Source organism: Tenrec ecaudatus, chromosome 1 (assembly GCF_050624435.1).
Source record: "Tenrec ecaudatus isolate mTenEca1 chromosome 1, mTenEca1.hap1, whole genome shotgun sequence".
Lineage (NCBI taxonomy): Eukaryota > Metazoa > Chordata > Mammalia > Afrosoricida > Tenrecidae > Tenrec > Tenrec ecaudatus.
Window position 1 is genome coordinate 302,136,273 of NC_134530.1, and position 25,751 is coordinate 302,162,023.

At 46.8% G+C, this 25,751-nt stretch overlaps 1 protein-coding gene across 1 annotated transcript; it reads right to left on the reverse strand.

Moving 5' to 3' along the window:
* Window positions 1-23,568: 23,568 nt before the first annotated feature.
* On the reverse strand, window positions 23,569-24,315 carry RNF182 (ring finger protein 182). The gene has a single exon (XM_075543113.1). The coding sequence runs from the start codon at window positions 24,313-24,315 to the stop codon at window positions 23,569-23,571; it is 747 nt and encodes a 248-aa protein (XP_075399228.1).
* Window positions 24,316-25,751: the final 1,436 nt, after the last annotated feature.

Below are 25,751 nucleotides of genomic sequence, written 5' to 3' on the forward strand. Positions count from 1 at the left end.
TGAGAGTGTGGAAGAGCTGTGAGTGTGACAGATCACAGTGAGAGTGTGGAAGAGCTGTGAGTGTGACAGATCACAGTGAGAGTGTGGAAGGGCTGTGAGTGTGACAGATCACAGTGAGAGTGTGGAAGAGCTGTGAGTGTGACATATCACAATGAGAGTATGGAAGAGCTGTGAGTGTGACAGATCACAGTGAGAGTGTGGAAGGGCTGTGAGTGTGACAGATCACAGTGAGAGTGTGGAAGGGCTGTGAGTGTGACAGATCACAGTGAGAGTGTGCAAGAGCTGTGAGTGTGACAGATCACAGTGAGAATGTGGAAGAGCTGTGAGTGTGACAGATCACAGTGAGAGTGTGGAAGGGCTGTGAGTGTGACAGATCACAGTGAGAGTGTGGAAGAGCTGTGAGTGTGACAGATCACAGTGAGAGTGTGGAAGAGCTGTGAGTGTGACATATCACAATGAGAGTATGGAAGAGCTGTGAGTGTGACAGATCACAGTGAGAGTGTGGAAGGGCTGTGAGTGTGACAGATCACAGTGAGAGTGTGGAAGGGCTGTGAGTGTGACAGATCACAGTGAGAGTGTGCAAGAGCTGTGAGTGTGACAGATCACAGTGAGAATGTGGAAGAGCTGTGAGTGTGACAGATCACAGTGAGAGTGTGGAAGGGCTGTGAGTGTGACAGATCACAGTGAGAATGTGGAAGAGCTGTGAGTGTGACAGATCACAGTGAGAGTGTGGAAGAGCTGTGAGTGTAACAGACCTCAGTGAGAGTGTGGAAGAGCTGTGAGTGTGACAGACCTCAGTGGGAGTGTGCAAGAGCTGTGAGTGTGACAGACCCCCAGTGAGTGTGGAAGAGCTGTGAGTGTGACAGACCCCCAGTGAGTATGGAAGAGCTGTGAGTGTAACGGGCCCTCAGTGAGAGTGCTGGGAAGGAAAACGGGAGGACAAGAAGCAATGACGTAATCACCACTCCGGAAGATGCAGTCACTTCTCTGTGTAGCTTCTAGTCAACACAGAACAGAATCATACCATCTGATCTAGAGATGAGGCTCCTGCTCATATACCATGTAACCCAACAATGATGCCCCCCCGTTCCCCCCCAAATCTGCAGACAGATGTTCACGGCAGGTTTATTTATGATCACCCCAAACTGAGACCCACCGAAATATCCTTCCACAGGTAACTAGATGAGTGGACATGACACGATTATCTACTGGAATAGTATTCTGTGATATACACGAATGAACGACGTAGCCTCACACTGCACACTGGCTGCACACTGCCAGGTCAAGGCAGCCGGTAGCTGGGGGGCGAGGCTCCACGCTGCAGGATTGCAGATCAAGGAGAATCGTAGCTGCTAGGAGCTGAGTTGTGGGGGCAAGGTGGGGCTGGGCTGAGACAGATGGACTTTTTGAGAGCGTGGAATGATTCTGTCTACATGGTGATGATGACATTCTGTCTGTCACTGAACTTGATGGCGCAAGCAGTGTGAGGAACCGGTATCAGTTAGAAAGCCTTCGTGGTGCAGAGAGTTATGCATCGGGTTGCCAAGCCCAAGGTCGGCAGTTCAATCCACCAGCTGCTCCTCGGGAAAGGACAGTGAGCAGGAGCCGGGTTTCTCCCCCAGCATCAGCTGTGCGGGGTGACTTCCTTGCAGTGTACCCAGGAGGCAGAGCGGGGAGGAAAGAGTAACTTCACTGGGAAGAAACTTGACAGGCATTGCTGGATGGAGCCAAGGGCTCAGGCTCCACAGCCCCAGCGATGAGTCCTGTCGACGTGATGTGGTGAGAGCGGTACTCTCCGCCGTGGAATTCCTCCCATGCACGCAAGACACCTGCTGCTGTTGGGCATTGGATCAATGGTCATTTTGGGGGTTGTTTTTGGTAAGGAAATCTGAATCAAGTATAGACTGAATCTGGGAACAGGAAAGGAGGACTAGGGGAAGAAAAGTTAATGTACTCCGAACAAAGCATGGCTGATAATTTATGTATTCCTACTCCCGTAACGAGTTACAGTCTTGAAATCCCACAGGGGCTGTTCTACCCTCTCCTGTAGGGTCGCTGTGATTTGACATCATCTCAATGGTAGCAAGTTTCATATCGGAGTATCAATATTATTAGGAGTATCAATATTATTAGTTTTATTATAATAAGCATGCCCTAGTAATGTTAGATATTAATAAGTGAGAAAACCTGGGTGTTGGATAGAAGAGAACTCTCCCTACTGGCTTTTAAAGTTTTCTGGAAATTTTGAGTTTTTCTAAGACACAATTCGATTTCAAAACTAGCTCCTTCGTGTACTTTTTAAGCATGGTATTATCCTTTCTTGGCATGCCATCCCCATCCAAGGGTCAGGATCGAAGCTTGAGGGTTTAGTTGAAGAAAGAAAGCCAGCCAGTCTGTAGTAATGAGACTGTGGGTGTAAGTATATTATTTCAAGGTATGCCCACAAGTAACAGAAGAATTACAAATAACCAAACCAACAAAACTTGGGAGCAGACTGGGTGGGAAGGAGTGAAGAGGCGCCGTACACAGTCAATACGGTTCAAAACAATAAAAGGTACGAATCAACCAGGAATGCCTCCAGCAAGGGAGCTGCGCTTGAGAGGCTGGAGGGGGCGGGTTCACAGGAGGAACTTTGGAGGGTGATGGTTATGTTCAACATCTTGACGGTGGCGATGGTTTTGCAGGTGAACATATGTCAAAACATATCCAGTTTACACGTTACAGGGGTGTAGTTAACGTGTGTCAACTAAACACACTCCTGTCGAGGGGTGAAGTCAAACCTGTCAATCGTGTTGCTGCCCGATGACACCTCCTGGGAGTCACCTGCCATAGGTTTCATAGCAAGAGAAACAGAGACGCGCTCGCTCGCTGCCACTCGGCCTTCCTGCCTGCTGGCACTCGGCCTGCCTCCTTGGCCCTGCATGGGCTGCCTTCCCCTGAGAGCTGTCAGTGTCCTGCTGTGTTCCCACGTGGCTCTGCACCCACCTGTCTGTGAGCATTCTGCTGCGCGTTTCTGCATCATCAACCTGCAGTTACACGAGTCTGAGAGGGACTTGGGGACTAGCATTGGACTTAGGGGCTTGACTTGGACTGGGCTGGGCCGCCTTCTTGATGTATAATTACCTCTTGATATGAAGCTCTTTCTGATTTGTTTTTCTAGACTACCTGGCCTAATACAAGACATCAGTTATACCTCAATAAAGCCCTAAAACAGAAAACACAGACTCACACACCAAACAAGACTGCACAACACTCGGACTGAACCCGAATGCAGCTATGGACTTCATCCAGAATAGTCTCGGAACGTTAACACACGTATGCCACTCACACAAGATGCAAAAAATAGAGACAGTTGGGCGTGAAGTTGGTTGTATGGGAATTGTACTTTCTGCATCATTATCCCAAAAGTGTAAACTGCTCTAAAAAACAAAGTCCAGTTTAAAAACTGCAGGCAAGTACTTGGTTGCTGCTCCAAGGGCAGGCGCCACTTCAGTTGGTGCCCAGTGTCCAGGCTGTAATGAATCGAGAGCCCGTGACAGGCAGCAGTCCACTGGTGTGCTGGTGCCAGAGCCTTGTACAAGCATCAGGCTGCGTCTCACAGTCACCTGCATAATTGAAAACAAACGATGCCTGACAAATGTTTAATTATTTCTGAATCTCATATAAGAACGGTGTCAACATCTTGTGAAATAGAGTTTGATGAATAACTTGGTGACAATAAACCTTTTATGAGAAAATGACTGCCTTTGATGATCTGGGATTTTTCAGATTATGAGAGCATTAATCATTCCAAGGGTGATGTCTCATTTCTGCTAGAGAGTTCTTTCAGACCTGCAGGACCACAGCGTGTTTATTAGGCTTCCATTAAAAAAAAAAAGAAATTAATTATGCTCATGGCTATTCAAATTCTATTAAAAATCATTTCTAAGCCGCCTACCGTTTTTCTCCACCTCTCCATTAAACTAGGAAGCATTAGAGTGGGTTTAAAATATACAGATGAAACCAGGCTCCCGGCACATTTTTTTTCACTCCCTAATGACCCAAGTCACGGTAGTTTAAATGGCCTCATGTGTGTGTCACCGCTGGACAACAAATAAGGAAGATGGCAGGAGAACAGTGCATTTTCATTGCGGTGTCGGTGAAGGATAGTCAATGTGCCGTGGCCTGCCAGAAGGACAAACAGATCTTTGCGGAACTACAGCCGGAACTCTCCTTAGAAATGAAGACGGCAAGACTTCGTGTTATGTACTTTGGACATGCTATCAGCAGAGATTAAACCCAAACCCACACTAAACTCACGGCCATCGAGACACGGCTGCTGACAATGGGTCTATGCACAGGGTATAACTGTTCCCTGTGAGTTTCTGAGACTGTCACTCTGCAGGGGTAGAAAGCCCTGATTTTTCTCCAGAGGGGCAGCGAGGGGTTTCAAACTGCTGACCTGGCAGTTAGCAGCCCAACCAGCAACCACGACGACACGGGTGTTGCTCATCAGGAGAAAGCCGTACCCAGAAGAGGACACCGTGCGCTGGTCAAGTGGAGGGTTTTCGAAAAAGAGGAAGAGCTTCAAAAAGTGGATTGACCCAGTGGCTGCAACACAGACTTGACCTGTTGGGAGGATGGTTCAAGACCAGGTGGTGTTTCATTCTGTCTACGCTGACTCATCAGCAACTAACAACAACAATAACAAGCTATCTGTCCTGAATTCCATGTGTTTAAAGCTCTTATCTGTACAGATGTGAGTACTCCAGACTAACCAGATCAGAACCAGTAGCGGGAGTAGTGATATCAGGAGATAGAGGGAACCCGTCACAAGGTTGGGTATCTAGCCCACCTCCCAGGGGGAGGAATAACAGAAATGTGGGGGAAGGGAGACAACGGACAATGCAAGACACAAGCACAATGTAATTAACAACAATAATATATAATTGTATATAATTAATAGTATATAATTAATCAATAGTATATAATTAATAGTATAAAATTAATCAAGGATTCATGAGGGTGGGAGGGGGAAAAAGAGGAACTAATACCAAGGACTCAAGTAGAAAGAAAATGTTTGGAAATGATGCCATTAGAAATGCAAGCGTGCTTAATACAAATGAATGATGGATTATCATTAGATTGGTAAGATCCCCCCAATAGAATGATTCATATTTTTTTAATGGAAACAAGGTAGCGAGCAGCCGTGGTGGCCCAGTGGTTAGGTGTTTGGCTGCAAACCCAAAGGTCAGGGGTTGAACCTACCAGCCCGTCCATGGGAGAAAGAAACGACCGCCTCCTTCCAGAAAGAGCTATACCATCGGGGACCCACGGGGGCAGTTCTACCTGCCCTGTAGGGTTGCTATGTGTCAGGATCAACTCAAGAGCAATCAAATTCAAACCCACTGCCCTCCAGTCAGTGTCAGCTCCTAGCAACCCTGTAGGACAGAGGAGAACTTCCCCCGTGGGTTTCCAAAGACTAACTCTTGACGGGAGCAGAAAGCCTCATCTTTCTTATGAGGAGCAGCTGGTGGTTTTGTACTGCCGACCTTCTGATTGACAGCCCAACACATAATCCACTGTGCCACGAGGGCTCATCGGCAGCAATAAATATGGTTTTTCTAATTAATGGAGTTCGGTACTACTCTATCTCTGTGGTGGATTTCTACTGAGGATGCCTGCTTGGGCGGTGATTCTGAACTCTCAGTGAAGCCTTCCATGCTTCAGCTTGAATAAGCACACACCCTGCCTACCCAGAGGCATCTCAGGAGACAGGCCTGGGGATCTGCTTCTGAAAGATCCCGGCCTGTGGAGCGGCCTGACCACGCATACATGAGGTGGCTGGGCGCTGGAATCAAGTTGATGGCCACTCTTCGCATCAATAACAATACTGTACACGTACACTTCCCCCACTATCAGGAAAAGTGCTAATGTTTCTGGAACCCTTGGAAGCTCATTTTGAATCAGGATGGGCCATAGATTGTTGTGTACATCTGGGTTGACTAGAAAAACAAATCCAGAGACACTCATATGTGTAAGAAAGACCTTTATATACAAGAGTAATTGAATATTGAGAAAACAGCCCAGTCCAGATCAAGTCCCTAAATCCAATATTAGCCCATATATCCAATTCCAGTCTATAATTTCCTCTTCAGACTCACACAGCCATGCAATAATGGCAAATGCAGGACGATCACAAGCCAGTGGGTGAAAAGTCTTGAGAATCCAGGGGGTGGTGGAAGCATCTTAGCTCTGGCAACTGGTCTCCATGTGGCTCCTCCAGCTCCATCAGTGTAGCTCCATGTGTCTTCTCAAAAGGAATGTGAAGCAGAGAGTGGGTCTGGCCTCCAGTGAGCTATTTATCTCCATAGCGCCTCCAAATGAGTCATCAAGCCACAACCTGATTAGCAGGCTAAGCTCCACCCCTTCACTCTTAATAGTCTCAAGTTGACATCAGATTATGTAACTACTACAATAGTGATCATGCATTTTACTAAAAGTGGCCCCCAACTCTGTGGTACAAGCAAGTGGTAGAGACAGAAATCACTACAAGAAGCAAGTTAGTGCATGCCGAAGAGCCACCAAGTTAATGCCTCTGAGGCTAGGGATGCAGGGTGATTGAGAGTCGACATAAAAGGAATTTAGGATCCCAGAGCCTCTCGTCTATTCCAAGCAGCCAGGCTTCCCCCACACCTGGCCCGAAACTGCAGGCTTATTTCCAAGAGGAAGTAAGCACTGGAGTTCTGTCCTTGAGAGACAGCAGGTCCACCTGAGGGTAAAAGTGAAGGTGGAGCACCCTGCTGAAGTCAAGATGTTCAGTGACAGCCTACATGTAAAGATGTGAATTTAATGACAAAGGTGCATCTGACCTAATGCTCTAACCAAACTCACTGCCACGGAGTCGACTGAACCCATAGCAACACTATGGGATGGGCTAGAACTGCCCCTGCAGGTTTCCCAGATGAAATCTTCACCGAGGTAGAAAGTCTCATCCTTCTCCTGTGGAGTGACTCGTGCTTCGGGACTGCTGATCTGTGGTCCGCCCAAGAGGTGACCCCTAACTCATGGCTTCTCCCGAGTTAGGGATCCCTAACTCATGGGCAGCCCAAGAGGTGACCCCTAACTCATGGCTTCTCCCGAGTTAGGGATCTCTAACTCATGGGCCGCCCAAGAGGTGACACCTAACTCATGGTTTCTCCCGAGTTAGGGATCCCTAACTCATGGGCCGCCCAAGAGGTAATCCCTAACTCATGGCTTCTCCCGAGTTAGGGACCCCTAACTCATGGGCCGCCCAAGAGGTGACCCCTAACTCATGGCTTCTCGCGTCTGACCTACGCCCACAGTCTTTTCAATCCCCTTACATGCATGGGGTAGTGAACAATGATAAAGGAGGATAGAAGATTTGGAATTGAACTGTCCTCTTAACAAGGGAAATAGGCTATGCTGCTATGGACTGGCAAATAATCGAACAAATCCATCTTTGCATAACTTCAACCAGAATGGCCTTTCGATGGAGGACGGTGACACTTGGAATCACTTACTTTGGGCATGTCATCAGGAAAGACCAACCACTAGATAAAAGCATCCTGCTTGGTAGAGGGTCAACTAGATGGATTGGCCCAATAGCCAAGCATCCTGACCATCTCGATGGGGGCACAGGACTGGGCAGCAAGCAGTTTGCTCTTCTCTACATAAGGCTGCCGTGAGCTCAAGCTGACTGAACAGCAATTAACAACAGCAAAAGCATGTTGAAAACAGCATCCAAGACCCTCCCCCCTCGCTCAGCTTCCCAAACACTAGCAAAAGAAAGGCATAAGGAGTAAAGGAGCCCTGATGGTGCAGGGGATAAAAGATGGTCTACTATGCACAAGGTTGGTAGTTCAAACCCAGCAACCACGTCTCCGGAGAAAGATGAAAGATGAAATTTGGTGGATTTACAGCCTCAGAAAGCCCCCAGGGTAGATCTATTCTGTGCACTAGAGTTGCTACGAGTCAATCTTGCCTTGATGTCAGTGAGTTTGACTTTGGATCTGGAGTGAGCTGCAGACATCTTATGATAAAACACAGGTAGTTCTGAATGCACTCAGAGGAAAGGATTGAGAGAGAAAAGGTGCACATTAAAATGCCTGAGTGTTCTCAGTAAGGCAAGAGAAGATATGGCATTCATGAAAGAAGAAGAGACTACTGTCTTGAAAAGAACACAGAGCAGACAACAGGCACTAGAAGAAAATGTTACAAAATTACCATGAGTTGATGAATATGAACACCTTTCTCAGAAATTAGAACGCAGAAGACAGATATAAGAGAAAGGAGTGCAAGGACATGATGTAAAAATCAAAGCCTCAAGAACTGGCCGGCAGTTATTGTAGACACTAGAAGAGCGAAAACGGTCGGGAGGATCTTTGTGAGAAATACAAAAAGAACATTTAGAGAAGGGAGCATGAGAGTCCAGCTGGAAGGAGCCTCATCAAATACGTGAAAAAGAATGTCATTCACTTTTTTAATGATGTGATTCCAGAAGGCCTTACCAGGTTCCAAAATGAGAGAGAAAATAACATCCTTTACCATGAATCAGAGGTTATGACGCTACAGAACTTCTCGACAGCATGGGGGTTGAGAGGCAAAGCAATGAGGGAGAATGAATTCTAACCAAATTGTCAATAAAGCTTAAGGCTGAAATAAAGTTTCTCTTGCATGTAAGGTCTTACAAACATTATCGCTTGTGCTAATCTGGGTACTTTAGAGAAACAAATCCACAGAAACTCATGTATAAGAGAGGTTTTTATATAAAGGTTAAGTGCACATCAAAAAAAACATCCCAACCCAGTGCTGCCCAAGCCCACAAGTCCAACATTAGCCCATATGTCCAACACCAATCCACAAAGTCCTCCTCCATCTCACAAAACACACACTATGATGCCAACTGCAGGAGGAAAGCCAAATCAGTGAGTGTGTAAGCATCTCAGTGCTGGCAGGGGTCTCCACACGGCTGCTCCAGCACCCAGGGCTGCATCGGGGTAGGTTCATGTGGCTTCACCTTGGGGATGTCTTGCATGAAGTGAGCCTTGCCAGCTGAAGCAGGGAACTGCTAAGGCAGCTGCACCCTGTTCCGACCATCACAAAGCAAGAGACCTGAGAACTCGAAAGGCGAGGCTCACCAAGCCATTTATCCTTCCACCCTTCAATTAACTCCACTTGTGTTTATCGGCCAGGTTGGCACAATAAACAAACTACCTCACCTCTCAAACACATTGCTGTTTCCCAGCAAGCTGCTGGAATAAACGCATCTTCTGAAATGAATAAACCAAGGAAAATGGCCTGGGACTCTAAAGAAGGGCATCAGAATGCCCAGCGTGAGAGGAGTTCTCGGGTGTCAGCTGTGCAGAAAGTAACTAATCTAGAGGGGAGCAGAGACTAGGGCTCTGGCTGGCCTGTCCCAGAAGAGGGACAGATAAACCTTCATGACTGACAGCAAGAAAGATCTGTCAGTGCCGTCAAAGGCTCCAGCGACGATTCCCTTATCACCTGTTGCCATCACATTGATTCCAACTCTGAGGGACTCAGAAAAACAGAGTAGAACTGTCCCTGTGGGTTCCTAAGGCTGCAAGTTTGTCTGCCAGGCCTCTCTCTGGTGCGGTGGCTACTCGGTCCAAACAGCTGATCTCTAGGTGAGCCACCGGGGTTCTCTTGATTCAGATATAGGTAAAGTCAGTCAAATTTTCAATGACACAATTAATCTCAAAGAAGGCAAATGCTGTACGAAAAAGAAAATGTACTCACGCTGCATTATTACCTCAGCTATGCGATGCTCATTGGGAGATTCCTCGCCTTCCATGTCAGAGACCTCGGTTCGATTCCGGCGCCTTAAGCACAGCCACCCCGTGTTGTTCAATGTGATGCCTAGCCAATGTATGCCACGCGTAGCCACCTCTTGTCTGCTAGAAGAGGCTTGTCCATTATTGTCATACTGAACAGGCTCAAAGTATCTTCTAGACTCTGAAAGATGAGGGATGTGGCAACTCTCCACTCTGGGACTGAACTGATAAAAGGGAGCCTGTGGGCAGGCTGAAATGCTGACTAGGTGACCACCTGGATCCACTTGTTGAGTGGAAGTGAGAGAAATGCAGCAATGAAGAGACGGGTTGAGTCTGGCCACTGACACCTGTGGACCGGGTTCACAGGGACTAGAGGAGAAGACAAGCAGTTGACGGGTCTGAAGTTCATGACCTAGCACAAGAGGGCTAGGGTTATTGAGAATATATGATGTTGCCCATGGTCTAAAGGCAAGATGACCAATAGGCACCCTGGTGAGGCTAAGCGAGATGGCCCACGTTGAGTTGACCCGAACCCAACCAGATGAAGGGATTTTTGAGCCTGTGAACTGGTGCATATTGCTGTTGACTTTGTGGTCCTGATTTGATGGTTGCTGCTGTCTTGATTGGACTTTGCTTATGGATGCAGACTTCACAAGGTTCCAACTGGAATGAAGATTCTTCATATCAAAGAATATGATTGTCTCCTCAGAGCACTGGGCCAATGTAAGTGGACATGTTGAAATTGGATACCTAACATGGGGTGGATAAAGGCATGAAGTGGCTGGCTTACAAACTTTCATAGGTGGGGGAATAGATTCATAGGATTATGGTGCAGGTGTTCATTTAACTGCAATTGTTAGGCATAGAATATTGTGCTGTTCACTGATGGAATATTATGTTTACATGAGGCTTTGTCATCTATTGAGTTGCATACATTTTAGTTTTATTCTGTCAGGTACAAATATGATTTTATTTCTGTTAGGTACAGATATGATTTTATTATTGCTTGGTTAAAAATTATGTCTGGCTAAAGAGTTGTGAAAAAGTGTCAAGTTGACAAGAGGTAGTCTATGGCAGTTACATAATCTCCTGTCAACTTGTGAAGGGGTGGGGTCTAGCCTGTCAATCAGATCACAGCTTGATGACCACATTTAGAGGCATGAAGGAGATAAATAGCTCACTGGAAGTCAAACCCACTCTCTTCTTGTCTCCCTGTCAAACGTTCCTGTTGACAAGCCACATGGAGCTAAGCTGATGGAGACAGCGCCCTAGAACTGGAGGAGCCACTTGGGGACCCACACCAGTGCTGACATGTTTCCACTACCACTGGATCCACAAGACTTCCCACCCACTGGCCTGAGATCTTCCTGCATTCAGCGCCATTGCATGCCCTGCATGAGTCTGAAGAGGAATTTATAGGCTGGTATCAGACATATACTCTAATGTTGGACTTAGGGACTAATATCTGACTTATGGACTTGATCTTGACTGGGCTGGGATGTTTTCTCAATATACAATTGCTCTTTCATATAAAGCTCTTACTTACACACATATGAGTGTCTATGAGTTTGTTTCTCTAGTCTACCCAGACTAACACAAGGAAGAAAGGACTGGCAATCTATTTCCAGAAATCAGCCCCCAAAGTCCTATGGATCACAACAGCCCAATCCCACTGTGCACGGGATCACCATGCATAGGGATTGGGACTAGACAGCTGCTAACAATATAGTCATCGTTGACCTAAACATCGAAGGTTCATTCAGAAATTGCAATTGAACTGTACAGGTATGTGTCCACTGCTTGTCGCAAGTTCTCTCTGAGCCAGTCACTTTTACAGAAGAGCTGCTTTGTTACTAGTTTCTGCTGACCAAAGAATTCAGAAGTGTTTTCGCTTTTAGTGGCCTAAGGCCAGAAGCGAAAGCATCCACATTCAGCTGAGGTCTAGCAGTGAGCTGGGCTGAGAGTGCACGCATGCACCCCAAGAGGAAGTGTGACTTTCCTAAGCTCCTTCCCCGGAACTCCATTCAGAATTTCAGCATCTCAAGTCCCAAGGCTTTGAACTGTGCGGAATTTCTGTGTTGTTTGACATGATTTGGTAGGGCTGTTTTTTGTGGGGTTTTTTTTTGGGTGGGGGGGTTGTTTGTTTTGTTTTTGGCAGTGGGGCCAGGGAGGTCTAGGACCCCTGAGAAGATGGGTGAGTCAACGCTGGACTTCAAAGGGCAAGGTCAGCTGTTCAAACCCACAAGGCAGTCTGTGGGAGAGAGATGAGGTGGGCTGTTCTCCTGAAGACTCCCAGCCTTGGCCACCCCGTTTAGGGCGGCGATGCTTCAGGATCCACTTCACGGCAGTGGGTTTGGAACTGCTGGTACCTAGATCTCCACTTACACTATTGCTGCTGACAGAAGGTTCCATTGGTACATTTTGCTTTTGGATAGCAAGGGAAATCTGTATTGAGGTGATTACAGCGTGTGTATGGGGTGGGGAGGTGGGGTGAGAGCTGCGTGCACACGCATGGCGGGAAGTGGGGTGGGGGGCAGGTAAAGCGCAGATAGCAAGAAAACTAAAGACTAGTTTTTCATAAGAGGAAAGTCTATCAATAATGTTAAAATTGGAAGCAAAACCTGTCACATAAATATGGTTTTCCAAAATGGGGGCAAAGGGGAAAAAAGATCTAAGCTAAGAGTATAACGTGGTTTAATTCCGAGGACACCAAGGGTACTTCGATGTCATTAAGTGTCTTGTGACCGTGAACATGCTTAACTCAGAAGGACAACCGTGAACAAGTCAGAAGGACGAATGGTGAGAGGGGAGCTGGTGTTCAGGTCAAGGCACCAAGAGACCAGGGAGTTGCTGGAGCCCCCTTTGGGTGTGATGGTTCCAGCGACGGAGGTTAGAATGTCATGTTACCGTTGGTGGTCTTCAAGTTGGCTCAAACTCACACACCGTAAGAGTAACTGAATGAATGAGATGGGCTTGGTCCGACAGGGTGGCATCAGGCATCACTATTCCTGACACATGGGATGCTGCCTCTCGTACTATCCCGAATATCCAGGTCAAAGTCTCTGTTAGGTGCAGGGTATGAAACAAAATGAGATGTCAGACCCACCAGGTCCGTTTATTTTTTAAACTGATTGTTTATGGGTTGGAATAGGTCCATCCCCATCCTCCAAAATAGGTGTTGTAAATTCTAACCGCTAAGCCTGTGGTTATAATCCCATTTGGGACTCGCTATGTTGACGAGGCAGAACCTGGTTTTTGAGACATAAACAACACTAAACAAGTGAACAGAGGAGAGATGGGGGAAAATAGATGCCAAGACATGTGGAGCTCTTCACGGAACCAGGAAGCAGATGTTGAGGAGACCAGGACCTTCCTCCAGGCTGATGGAGAGAGATACGTTCTCCTGGAGCTCTGAACTTGGACTTCTGGTTCCCAGACTGTGAGAAAGGAAATCTGGCAACGTTACCTGCTTGGGACACAGTGGCACGAGCTATTGAAGATGGTGCTCAGAAGCCTTGCCCCCGCTCCGCCAGCCCAAAGTAGGACGTTGACTCATTCGGATGGTCATTTCAGGTCATTCTGATGTAGCTCAGTAGCCAGGCTGGTTTTGAGGAATGCAATCAGCTTTGTCCAGCTTCACTGCCTGCAATGGGGTACCCCAGGTGGGATGCAGAACTGACAGATACTAAGAGGGGGAGGAAGCAGTGTAGGGGGGGAAGCAGGCCTGGGATTCAAAGACTTTTGCTGGGTCCTGGAGGGTGCACTTGTGGCGGGACTCCTTCAGTGACTCCTTGGAGTATTTTGTCTTATTATCCGTCAAGTAAACAGCTAGGCCCTGATCTCTAAAGCCTTTCTGGTCCTAACAGACAGCATTCAAATCTTCCCATCTACAATCACATCTTTGACACATTAGGAACTTTCTGTTCTCCTAGAGAAACTAAAAAACAACCAGTGGTTAACTCTTCCTCTTGGGTCCTCCTTCTGCCTAGACTTAGATGTGTGTAATGACTTGTGGGAGTCAAAAGGAGGCCCACCTTTTCCTTTCAGCCCATTCTCCCGGTGCAGGTACTTCCCATCTGTCAGTGAAGGCTTACAGGTGCTATGATGCTGAACAGGTTTCAGGTGAGCTTCTAGACCAAGACAGGCTAGGAAGAAAAACCTGGTGACCTACTTCCAAAATCAGCCAACAAAACCCCTATGGACCACCCTGTTGGGCATTGGGGCATCATTAAATAAGGGTGATTGTATGGCAGCTAAAGCTGGCTGGGCAGGATTTTGTCTCCCATGGGTGAGATGCATTGTCAGGAGAGATCCGCCCCTGGAGGCATCGCGCTTGGTAAAGTGCAGGGGCAGCGAACAAGAGGAAGGCCCTCAATGAGATGGATTGACACTGTGGCCGCAATAATGGGCTCAAACGCCGGAACAATTGTGCAGAGGCGCAGGATGGGGTGCTCTGTCATTCTGTTGTACATAAGGTCACTATGGGTCAGAGTTGACTCAATGATCCCTAACAACAACAACAACAAGGATGACAAGTTATAGAAAGCCTGATGTATCTGTAGAGATGGGGGGAAAGCTCAAATATGTTACTCCATAAAACCTTTACAATCGTGTAAATTGTCTAAATTGCAAACAAGTGAGATGATCCACATTATTTTACTTTCCTCGCTACCAGCAGCCTTTGCATTGCCCGCTGCCCTGGACTTTGCATGGTGCCACTCCGTTTGGACTGACCGCCGCCTAATTGCTATTTTCTCTTGTCGATCCTTTGAATTCACACATCGGTTCACATGACTCATATCTGTAGTCAGATTCTATATTATGACCGTTTTCCCAATTCTCTAGCACAAATCTCACACAAAATGTGCTTCACGGAACACAAATGACACAAAACATTAGCAGACTTTTTAGAAAAAGAGCAATGTGAGGCAACACTGCATTAAACTGCTCCCCCAGGCTTCTTAGGCACTTACTGTGCCGATGGTAATGAGTCTCTAAGAGGGAGGGACAGAGTGCACCCTTGATTATCAGACATGCAGGCCTCCGCTCTCTTCTTAGGCCATATATTGGAACAAGCTCCTTACCAGAGACTTGGGAAAACTGCTCCAACGAGGCACTATTTTTAAACACCAGGATTGCCTTTGCATCCTTTCAATGAAGCATGACGTGCCTACACCCAAGAGTCCAGGAATGCTTGCATATTATGCATAATATTGTTACTGTGAGCTGCTGTCCTTGGCCCCTGACTGACAACAATCCCACGCACAATGGAATAAAATGCAGCCTGGTCCTGCCCCATCGCCATGATCGGTTTAAGACTGAACCATTTGAATGTATATATTTCACTCTGGTTGGTTTTTAGAGGTAAATCAGCGAATCTTTCTTACTACTATGCATTTAAAAAGCAGACCCGTTGCCGTCATGTCTGCCCCCACTCCTGGCAACCCCAGGCGTCAGGGAGTCTGACAGCTCCACAGGGCTCTCTGGGCTGAAGTGCTCATGTCATCAGATGGGGCAAGCCTGTCTTCCGCAGTGCTGCTTGCTGGGCTCCAACCACCAACACGCATGTGAAAGCTGAGCATGTGCAGTTAACAATAGGCGTTAAGATCATGGCTTGCCGCACATATGTGAAGAAAGATTGAAGTTGTCAAGGATTTCATCTCACGTGGGTTCACTAACAATGCTCATGGAAGCAGGCGTCAAGAGATCAAATGAAGCATTGCGTTGGGTCAGACTCCTGCACCAGATCTCTTTAAAGTGCTGAAGAGCAAGTCACTCTGAAGACGAAGGTGGCTTTAACCCAAGCCGTGATATTTGTAATCACCTCCTCTGCAAGTGAAAGTTGCATTTGAACGACGGTGAAGAGTCCTGAAATTACTGCCGATTTCCAGAAGAACAAACAAATCTGTCTGGCAAGATGGACAGTCAGAATGCTCCATAGAAATAAGGATGGTAAGGCTCGGTCTCACATCTTCGGGACATGTTTCCAGGAGGGACCAGTTCCTGGAGACGGACGTCATGCTTGGTGAGGTAGAGGGTAGGGAGGGAAAAGGAATGTCAAGGTAGCCGACTGACACCTGGCTGCAGCCGAGGGCTCATACGTACTGCGATTGTGGGGGTGGCATTGACCTGAGCAGTGTCTCGTCCTGCTGTACACAGGATTGCTAAATGCAACACAGAAAAACCCACTCGGTGGCACCTGACAGCAACAGCAATGTGCGGAATCAAAGCATCTAGCAAGGTCCTCATCAACGATGGACGGTTCTAAGTAAGGGACGAGAGTTAAGCACACTGCGCAGCACATTCCTCCGCCCCGTCTCCAGAACAGAATTCTGTAGCCTGATTGCCTGGCACTTTTTCTCCACTCTACCCTCCACATTCTAACAGGAGCAAAATCATGACACACAACTTGCTACTTTCAATGGGCGGGCAAATGATTTTATCATTTTAAAACATCCTAACCAGCAATGAGGTGTGTAATGATCATCCGTCCAGCCACACGAAGACCTAGTGCTGGCTGGCATTTATCTTGAAGTATCACACGGAATGAAAGTGATGTCAACAAACATGATATAGTTAGATTTTCCTCAAGGGATAATCTCCTTGCCTGGTCACGGAGAGTGCAGTGAGAAGGGGAAATAATTAGCTCTGAGATAAAAATAAAAAAAAACAGCAGAATCCATTATTCTGAGAAGTCACAAAGGCAGTTGTTAGCGGGCATAAGAATCTTTTTCCAATCGTACTGAAATGGATAGTTCCCAACCGGAGGAAGACTGACGTGCTGTCACTCGTATGTGATGACGGGAGGGGCGTGGTGAGTGTATCTGGTGCGCCTGTGTGTTTGTGTGTGTGCGCACACATGAAGACAGTGTGCAGGAAGGAAGACTTGCTTCTTCCATAAATGGCACTGAAGAAACCGACCAAATGGGGTAAGGGAGTGGAGGAGCTTTGGGCTCAACACATAACAAACAAACAAACACAGATGTTCCTTCTTTGGCTAATGATGTCAGTATGAAAAAGAACATTGTCATGGCTGAAATGGTATTTCAATTCATCTAAAATTTCGACCTGAGCTTTCTTACCCATAGGTATAGAACAGTGAAAAGTTAGGTCAATTTACTCTAAATTACTGAGAAAGAAGCTGAGAGACTGAGCCAGTCTCAGAATTCTTGGATCAGCATACACGCGCTCAGCAGGAAATGACTCGGGTTTGGTTCCACCAAACTGGGAGTGCACTGTGAAGAACGAAGGGGGGAAGTGAGTCAAGAATGAAGTAGCATACATCTGTCCTCAAAATAATGCTGGTTTAAAAGTTAAGACATGATTGAGAGTATGGAATTGACCAGGTGAGCTGAGAAAAGCCCCCCAGACACCGCAGTCGGGACTCTGGAGACTGAGAACAAGGGGTGTTCACAGAGAAACGTTGCAGTTGGGTGTCAAGTTCACTCCAGTCCAACTGCCTCCTGTGAAGGTGCGTCTGCACCCAGGTAACACTGAGTCACAATACACATCTTCACAAGATCCCCACAGTAGTCTTATAGATTCCAAGGCGGATCTTGCGAAAGTGCCCATCTGATGTCCATCTATCTGACGTGGACAGTTGACCTGGAAGGGCATCGAGAAATGGGCTCGGCGTGTAACTAAAGCAGATGTTCATTTATTGACTAATGATGTTAGGTAGCAGTAAAAATAACATTTTCGCAGCGAGAGTGTTATTTTCATTCATCTCAAATTCCATGTAAGGGACTTTCCTATGGACATCCTCACTGGCATTGAGTCAGCTGTGACTCTAAGCCCCTAGAGGGGATTCCTGAGCCTGCCCTTACAGGAGCAGAGCCTCCTCCTTCTCCCTTTGAGCAGTTAGTACATTAGAACAGCCAATCTTGCGGTTAGCAGCCTACCATCTACTGCCGAGCATCCCTGGGGCTCCTTGCCTACAGATCTAGAACAATTAAGAGTTTAAGCAATTCATTTTAAACTCTTCAAAGCACTGGTTCTAGCAGCCAACAAGATGAGGAACATACAGAAAACCTTGTGGAAGAACCCAGTCCAGAAGGGAAACACGCTCGGGAACGAAACAAGAAGTTATTTTAGCTAAACAGGATCACCATGAAGGACAGATGGAGTAGTGCACAAAATAGCAAAAGAACATCGCGAACAAAAGCCCTGCACTGTCCAGGGGCCCTGGTGGCTCTCTGGGTTAGGCTGGTAAGCACAAGTTGGACAGTTCAATCACCATGGAAGATGTCTTCTTCTTCCAAAATGATCCAAAGCCTTGAAAGTGCACAGAGCAGTTCCACTCTGCCCTGTAGGGCTGCTCTGAGTCGGCATCAACTCAATCGATTCTGTGGAGTTGAGTTTCAGAGCTGCCTAAAGCGAAAAGTTCAAGAAAAGCTCATCAAGATGTAGGCAAGGTTGTGTCATGCACTCTCCAAAGAACACAGTTCATGCATGATTCGGAAGTTCAAGCAAGGTAGCAGTAAGTACGCTACTTTCCAAATAACACAGAGTTCAGAGAGCTGGTTAAGCAATGTAAGCAAGAGAGTAGTGACGTGGTTGAGACAGATTCGTGCTGGCAAAACAGAGGACTGTTGAGGATGCTTCAGGCTATCATCCAATAAATATTTTATTTTTAAAAGAAATTGTTCCTTTACCAAAGATTTGGATTTTTTGTTTGTTTCTGATGCAGAACTTCAAGAGACAGATTATTTATTTCCATTTTAATTCATTCACTAGATTATTATGATAGCAATGATGTTTTCCACCCTAAAGATTTAGACCAGTCCACCGCACAGAACCAGCCCTGGGCCATGTCCCCACAGGCCACAGCACCTCAGTTATGCCCCAGCTGTGCTTCCCCGCCAAGCGCCCCTGCCCCTCGCCCCCTGGGGATGGAGAGGAATGTGGTCAGGGAAAGCTATTTCTAGTGACCCAGCTCTGGCCCTTGCCACCGGGTGAGGGGGCCTGGGGCTACCAACTTGTCAGCCTACCTCTCAACCCCAACATGAAACTTAAAGGTAAAAAAAAAAAAAGATTTAGACCAGCATCAGCAACCATGGATCTATTACCATCTTATACTTACTGAGCAGGACCACCCTTGCTAAATCTTTGGAAACTGGAATAAGGGTCTCAGGCAGGATCATCTTTGGATACTAAAACAGTGATGGAAAAATTGCTAGGCATAATAATATTTGCAATGTGCCCACATATCACCCCACAGATTGCTCGCTATTAGGACTGAATCGTGTCCCCCGGTTTCCTTGATGCCTTAACCCTGGGACCTGTTTTGAAATAAGGAACTTTCTTCTGCAATGTTAATGAAGTCCATCAGAGTAGGAGGGGCCTAAGCCTTCAGAGTGTTGGCTCCTAACAAAGCAGAGCAGACACCAAGATGCATTGGGGGAAAACACGCTGAAGACAGAGTCATCTACAAGTCCAGCTAACAGCCCAGGACTATCCCTTATGCCTCAGGGGGATGGTTTCTTAAATGATGATTTTTTTAAGTTAACCAGAGACATGTATAAACCATAGATACATAATGGATTTTAGGCTTGTGTTAAATCTACCCCAATCTAAGAACAATTAATTCTTATAGCATGGTCTTATTGGACACTGGCTCTCCTGAAGAGATCACTGAAGATATGGGTGCTATAGCAAAGTGAGGTAAAGAAATCACCTAGTGCCCAGCTATGAGAAAGACCACATCTGGGGTCTTAAAGTCTTGTTTTAAAAGAGTGGTTCTCAACCTTCCTCAGGCCACGACCCTTTCACACAGTCCTCATGTTATGGTGATCCCCAACCATAAAATTATTTTTGTTGCTTCCTCATAACTGTAATTTTGCTACTAAATACCTGATAGGCAGGATGTATTTTCATTGTTAGAAATTGAACAGACCTAAACATAATTAAAGCACAGTGATTAATCACAAAACAATATGTAATTATGTACTGTGAAATATTTATGTGTTTTCTGATGATCTTAGGCAACCCCTGTGAAAAGGTCGTTTGATCCCCCAAAGGGGTCACAATCCACAGGTTGAGAACCGGTTTTAAAACAAGCAGCCATCTAAGTGAGGCATCAAGTAAGTCCGTATGGAAGAAACACAACAGCCTATGAGATTCAAATACTGTAAACAATAAAATCCAAATCCAAAAAGGGAATGGTATTAGTACTTAAATTGTGCAGGCCCAGTTTGCAGAAGGTTATTGGTGGCAGAAGGCCCAAATCCATTTGCAGGGTCCCCACTTGGATTAAGCTCCAGGGAATTCCCTGTGACCACCGTCCAGGGGTCTGAATCACCTGCTATCAGACTGAGATCATTGGAAAGCTGATTCTGGAAGATCTAGTTAGGTTCAAATGGACTCCCTTATAAGTTGATCTCCCTTTTGACCCAGTGTTTCAGTGTTTACTATTTTCTGATTTCTATAGAGATTTTTCTGTTTGGTCTAGTCATTGGTGATGTTTTTTTTTTTAATTTGCTTTCTGAGTTTTGTATGGTTTTCTGTCTATGAAATCCAGGATAGATAAATCTATAGAGACAGGGGCATGGTGGGGAAGGTTGTGGGGGGTAGGGAGCTAAAACAATGAGCCCAAGAATATTGATTGTAGAAATTGGTTATAGTGCTGATTGTGTGAATCTTCTTAATATGACTGAATGATTAAGTTGTATGACATGATAAAACTATTTTTTAAAAAGGTGACAAGGAAGTATCTAAGTTCATGATTACAAATGGAAAAATAGGGACAGAAACCATGTATTGACAGTTTTTCCATTTTTATTGGGGTGAATTTTAAATGTGGTTATGGGGACGTTAAGCATTAATGCATATAAAAATGCTCCCATGAACACGTTTCAGCAGTTTACCTTTCTAACAGTTTTAAATACACCTGTTCAATTTTTCTGGACAGTACCAGCTTTTGGATTTTTATAAAATAAGTAGATTTCTTATTGACGGCAACGAAAGGGTGTTGGCAGCTCTGGATCCTACAATAGATTTCATCGATTCACTATGCTTTGGGGTTGTCTTATATGCAGATATGTGTGTTCAATGCTATCGTCTATGATGTTCCTGTAAGTTCACTCCTGAAATACATCACACTATGAGGGGAAAAAAACAACCCTTAATAGAACCCTTGATTACCATAGGCCAGCTTACCCAATTACCATCAACATGTAAGCTGCAATCCCCAAACCCATTGCCCAAGGAGGGTCATACTTAGATACCAGGTGTCCTTTTTTAACCTGCGCACACCAAGTCAGGTAAGCAACTTCCCCGACCACGGTGGACTTTATGTTGTTGAGCAGCTACACAAAATCTGGAAAGTCGTTCAGACAAATTAAAACCAAGGGAAGTACTTGTAATGACCAAGATGATCCGTTTGCTTCATCTTCCGTCATATTTCACCCTGATTTTTTTTAAGTATGAAGGTCTTTTATCTTTTTTTGGTATTTTTTTTGGTTTTTTTAAATTTTAATAAATCATTTTAGTGGGGGTGGATCTTACAGCTCTTATAATCCATACATCAATTGTATCAATCACCTCTGTTATGAAGGTCTTTGAGAAGTACAATGGGTCAGATCGGCTTTGATTCAAAGTCCTGAACTCCGCAAGTGTACGATAAAGAGGCAATAGCTTAATCCCAATCTCTGGGAAATGATTGCACTTCTCCAACGTTAACAGGGATCTGATGTAATAAATGAATCTCTACCATGAGTCAGAGAAATCATCTCCTGGTTTGTAAATAATAGCCATTTAATGCACAACAGCGCATCATCACAGTGAAGAGAACCGGGATGAAGAGGGTTTGTCGCCACACACTGACACTCTTGGAAATCCAGTTACCTTCCTGGAAACTAAAAATGTTTAAAGTGCCACACTGTACAGGGGAGACATCCACAATCCCAGCACTGCAGACAAGCAAAATACACTGTGCACGTGTCCAGAGCCTTCTAGAAATCGCATCAAAGGACCACTCCTCGATTTAGCTGATGTTCCATTTCAGACAAAGATGAACTTAAAAAAACTTATAAACATAGAGATCCCAACATAAAAGATCTCCTAAACATTAGCTTTTACTTTAAGTACAAATGGAATTTTAGAAACTGCATTCACGATGCTATCGAAACTAGAGCTTCAGAAACTGTCGGTGTATTTAGCTGGATCTGGTGGCTGAAATTCACTAGGCCATCATATTTACTTTGGGTAAATGTAGTCTCAAAAAGTAAATGGTGGCACAGTGAAAATCAAACTACTATTCTAGAAATCCGCGTCAATTTGCCTTAAGAAGAATGGAACGGATCCAAAGGAACTATGTCACACAGTAAATGCTTCATCATAAACTAGTTAAAGGGGTCTTAGTAAGACCCAGTCTAAGAGTTACGAGTATTTTCAGGCGAATCATCAGTCATGGGTTTAAAGACTATTAAGTTTCCCTCAGCCCCTGGCAACTGTGGCCCTAGTTTCTGTGGACATTCTAATCCCAACGTGAAAGTGTGCTAAACAACTTCTTATAAATATATACATTCCACTTCCCCTACATCAGAACGGAGGTTCATTAACTCAAGTCACATAGTTCATGGTTTTCACTAGAAATCAATTGTGCAAGAGTCTGAATCCATTCCAAAACTGACTATAGGATGACAGAGACAGGGAGAGATGGAGTTGAGTTTCACTTGACTCTCTCTGAGCGTCTTAGCGCACAGGCTCTGTGTCCTGCCAGGCCTCTGCCTTGGCCTGAACCAATGTTTGGTCCAACTCAATACAGTACGGCAAACGTCTTCCAACGGTAAGCTAAGGCATTTTCTTGTTTCTGAGTTTTCACCACCACCGTCCACCCCTAATGGTCACACGGTTAAATTCATCACAGGAAAATTTAAGGTACATTTGCATGTGTAAAATTAGAAAAAAAAAATTTTTAAAGAAGAAGAACATCTTCACCATAAAGCCATTCATTCTCATGGAAGCTCAGGGAGACCCGGGGACGGGCATGATGGAGCAACGTGCTCGAAAACACAAGCCCAGAAAGAAGAGCCCTCAGAGCCTTCCAGGGAAGACTTAGGTTTCCGTGAGCAACTCCTGCCCCGTGGGAACTGCAGAGAAGGCTGGGGAGATGGGCCACGTACTGTGGGGGGGCAGGGGGGGATCGTGTGCCCCAGAGACAAACAGCCACATTCTGTCACACGGTTCACTTCGATGCACGTTCGACATGCTGCACATTCCTGTTCGTGCTGTGGCCACAACAGGCATTGAGCTGAAGTCGCCCGGGGAAGGAGTCTGAGTTCTCCGCGCCTGAGGAGCACGAAGGGCAGAAGCAGGCCCCGTTGTGGAAGCAGCAAACCCTCGAGTGACACTGACCTCTGACATGGGGGGTGTGTGTGTGTGGGGTGTGCACGCGCCATGCAGACAGGCGCGTCTTGTGACAGTTCCCCTCGACTACACTCTCAACGATGACAAGAGCTGGAACGGGCTCCCTCCTAACTTTCCCCCAGCGACCTGGACCTCGGCCCACACCACCCCTTCTCCCCACATCTGTCAGCGGGCGCCACTCCTCCTTCTAGAAGACTGTCCCCCAGGGTGCCAGCAAGCATCGCTCACGTGTTCGCATCTGTGCCCAGACCCAGGGCGGGGCGAGGGGCTCGTGGCAACATGGAGTCGGAAAATGGCGCACACAGATAGGGACAGCGGTTTGGTTTACATCCTGGGCATGGTTTATAAAAGAGACGAAGGAAATGCATTCTCGATCACCGGTCCGACTGCCTGCTATGCTGACCTACGAGGAGGAGGGCGCCATACAGTCGAGGAATTCATGGCAGACGCACTGGCAAAAGCCGTACACCATCAGGATAACAAGGCTCGAGGGGACGAGGCTGACGAAGACGACCCCCAGGGTGACTTTCTTCGACACCAGCAAGTAGATCCCCAAGGGCAGGGAGCTGAAGTACAGCAAGCCCAGCAGCCAAACCAGCACCCGGATGGAGGTCTGGAAGAGCAGGGTGGTGCAGTTCCACACGGTCCAGTCATGGGACACGGCGGCCACGGAGTCGAAGCTCGCTGGCCTGTAAAACTCCACCACGGGCGTGGAGCTGAGTGGCGGGGAGCTCTCGCGCTGCACCTCCATGATGGTGATGACCAGGCAGTTGGAGGAGGTGTGCGAAGGGCTCACCAGGGAGGCCAGTCTTTTGGGGGTTAGCAGCAGCTCCGTGGGGTTGTCCGGCAGGTCCTTCTTCCCTTTGCCTCCGCAGGTCAAGTTCACGAGGATGTTGCTGTCGTCCGGGAGGCTGCTGACCTCGTCATCCGGGAGGCAAGTCTCGAAGCGGCAGAAGGGGCACACGATGACGCCTTGTGGGGAGTCCCCAAAGTCGATGATCTTGTAGAGACATTTGGCACACACCCGGTGGCAACACTCCAGCACCTTGGGCTTCCTCTGTTTCAGGTTGTACCGGTTGTAGCAGATCTTACACTCCAGCTCGTCTGACACCTGCAACTCAGCAGCGTCTTCCGGCGGCTGGCTGGCCATGTTGTTACGCAAGTTCGAGCCCCTGCCAGATGTCTCTCTCTGAGGGATGGCTTAGACCAAGGTGCCCTGGGAAGGGCATGTCACGCAAACCAGGCAGCGATGGGGAAAGGCTGGGAAAGTGCAGGCAGCAACTGGACATCTTCCAGGCACCTTCGGCCTCTCCATCTCCCTCTCTCTGCCTCAGACGCTTATATGAAAAGGCCGCATGAAGGATCTGCCAAGAGAAAAAGGAGAGAGATTCCAATAGATGAACAGTTCAGGGCAACAGTGTTTCTGATCATCGTTTCATGGTATGTTCTGGGTTTCCACCTTCAGAAGCAATAGACTTGAAAGGTTAAATCCCCTTAATGTCTTCGGGCTGTCACACCTCTCTGCCCGCAGGGCGGGAGACTTATTTACGCTTGGCCATTTCCGTCCCCGGGTAGGAGTTCGCAGGGGGGAGTCCGATTCCCAAGAGAGGTGAAGTTCACTCTACAGCAAGCACGAGGGATTTTCTCGCCGAAACACGCAACCAAGTCCGGAACCCTGCAAAACAGAATGAGAAACATATCCAAAAAATAACTAAATTGAATGTTTCAGAAATTCCATTTGGGACAGAACAAGCAATTCCTAGGTATACTGGTGCAAACAGCAGTTGTCTAAAATACCCTCAACAGTGTTTAAAGTCAAACTCATGGCCATCAAGTCCCTGCTGACTCATAGGGGCCCCTGTGGGTGTCCACGACTGTGACCATGGAGGGCAGGAGAAAGCCCCGTCTCTCTCCCGAGGAGCTGCTGGTCCTTTCCAACTGCCGTGTTTACAGGTGCCTTAAAGAAAGATGTTTTAAAATGTTTCTTCTCAGAGTATCGTGCTAGAGGTGAGAGTGTATTTCAGCAGAAAGGGCCATTCTCATCCTCTTGGTGTAAAGACATCTGTTATAAACACCTTTATTGATTAAGGAACCCTGGCGGCACCGTGGTTAAGGCACTTGGCTGTTAACTAGAAAGTCGGCGGATAGAAGCCCACTGGACACTCCATGGAAGCAAGATGTGGCAGTCCTGCTTCCAGAAGGATTCAGAGTCTCGGTTCTGTCCTCTCGGGGGTGCTAAGTGTCAGCAGCGACTTGAGTTTTAATCTGGGGTGTTGTTTGAACATTCAGTCTCACACTCTGCGTCCACATTCATCCTGGGAGCCATATGTGACAAGTAGGTGTTTGGTGCCAACATGGCACCTGTAAGAAGATATGGGTGGAGTTTAGCCTGTTACTCAGGTCGAAGGCTGATGACTTCCTTTGGAGGTGTGATGGAGAGAAATGGCTCTCTGGAGGTCGGTCTCTCTCTCTCTCTCCCTCCCTCTCCTTTCACCTTCCTTTGATGGGCCATACTGGTACCTGCACACGCCCTGTGATGTTCCCACCACCATTGGATCCACACAACTCTACACCCACCTGCCCGTG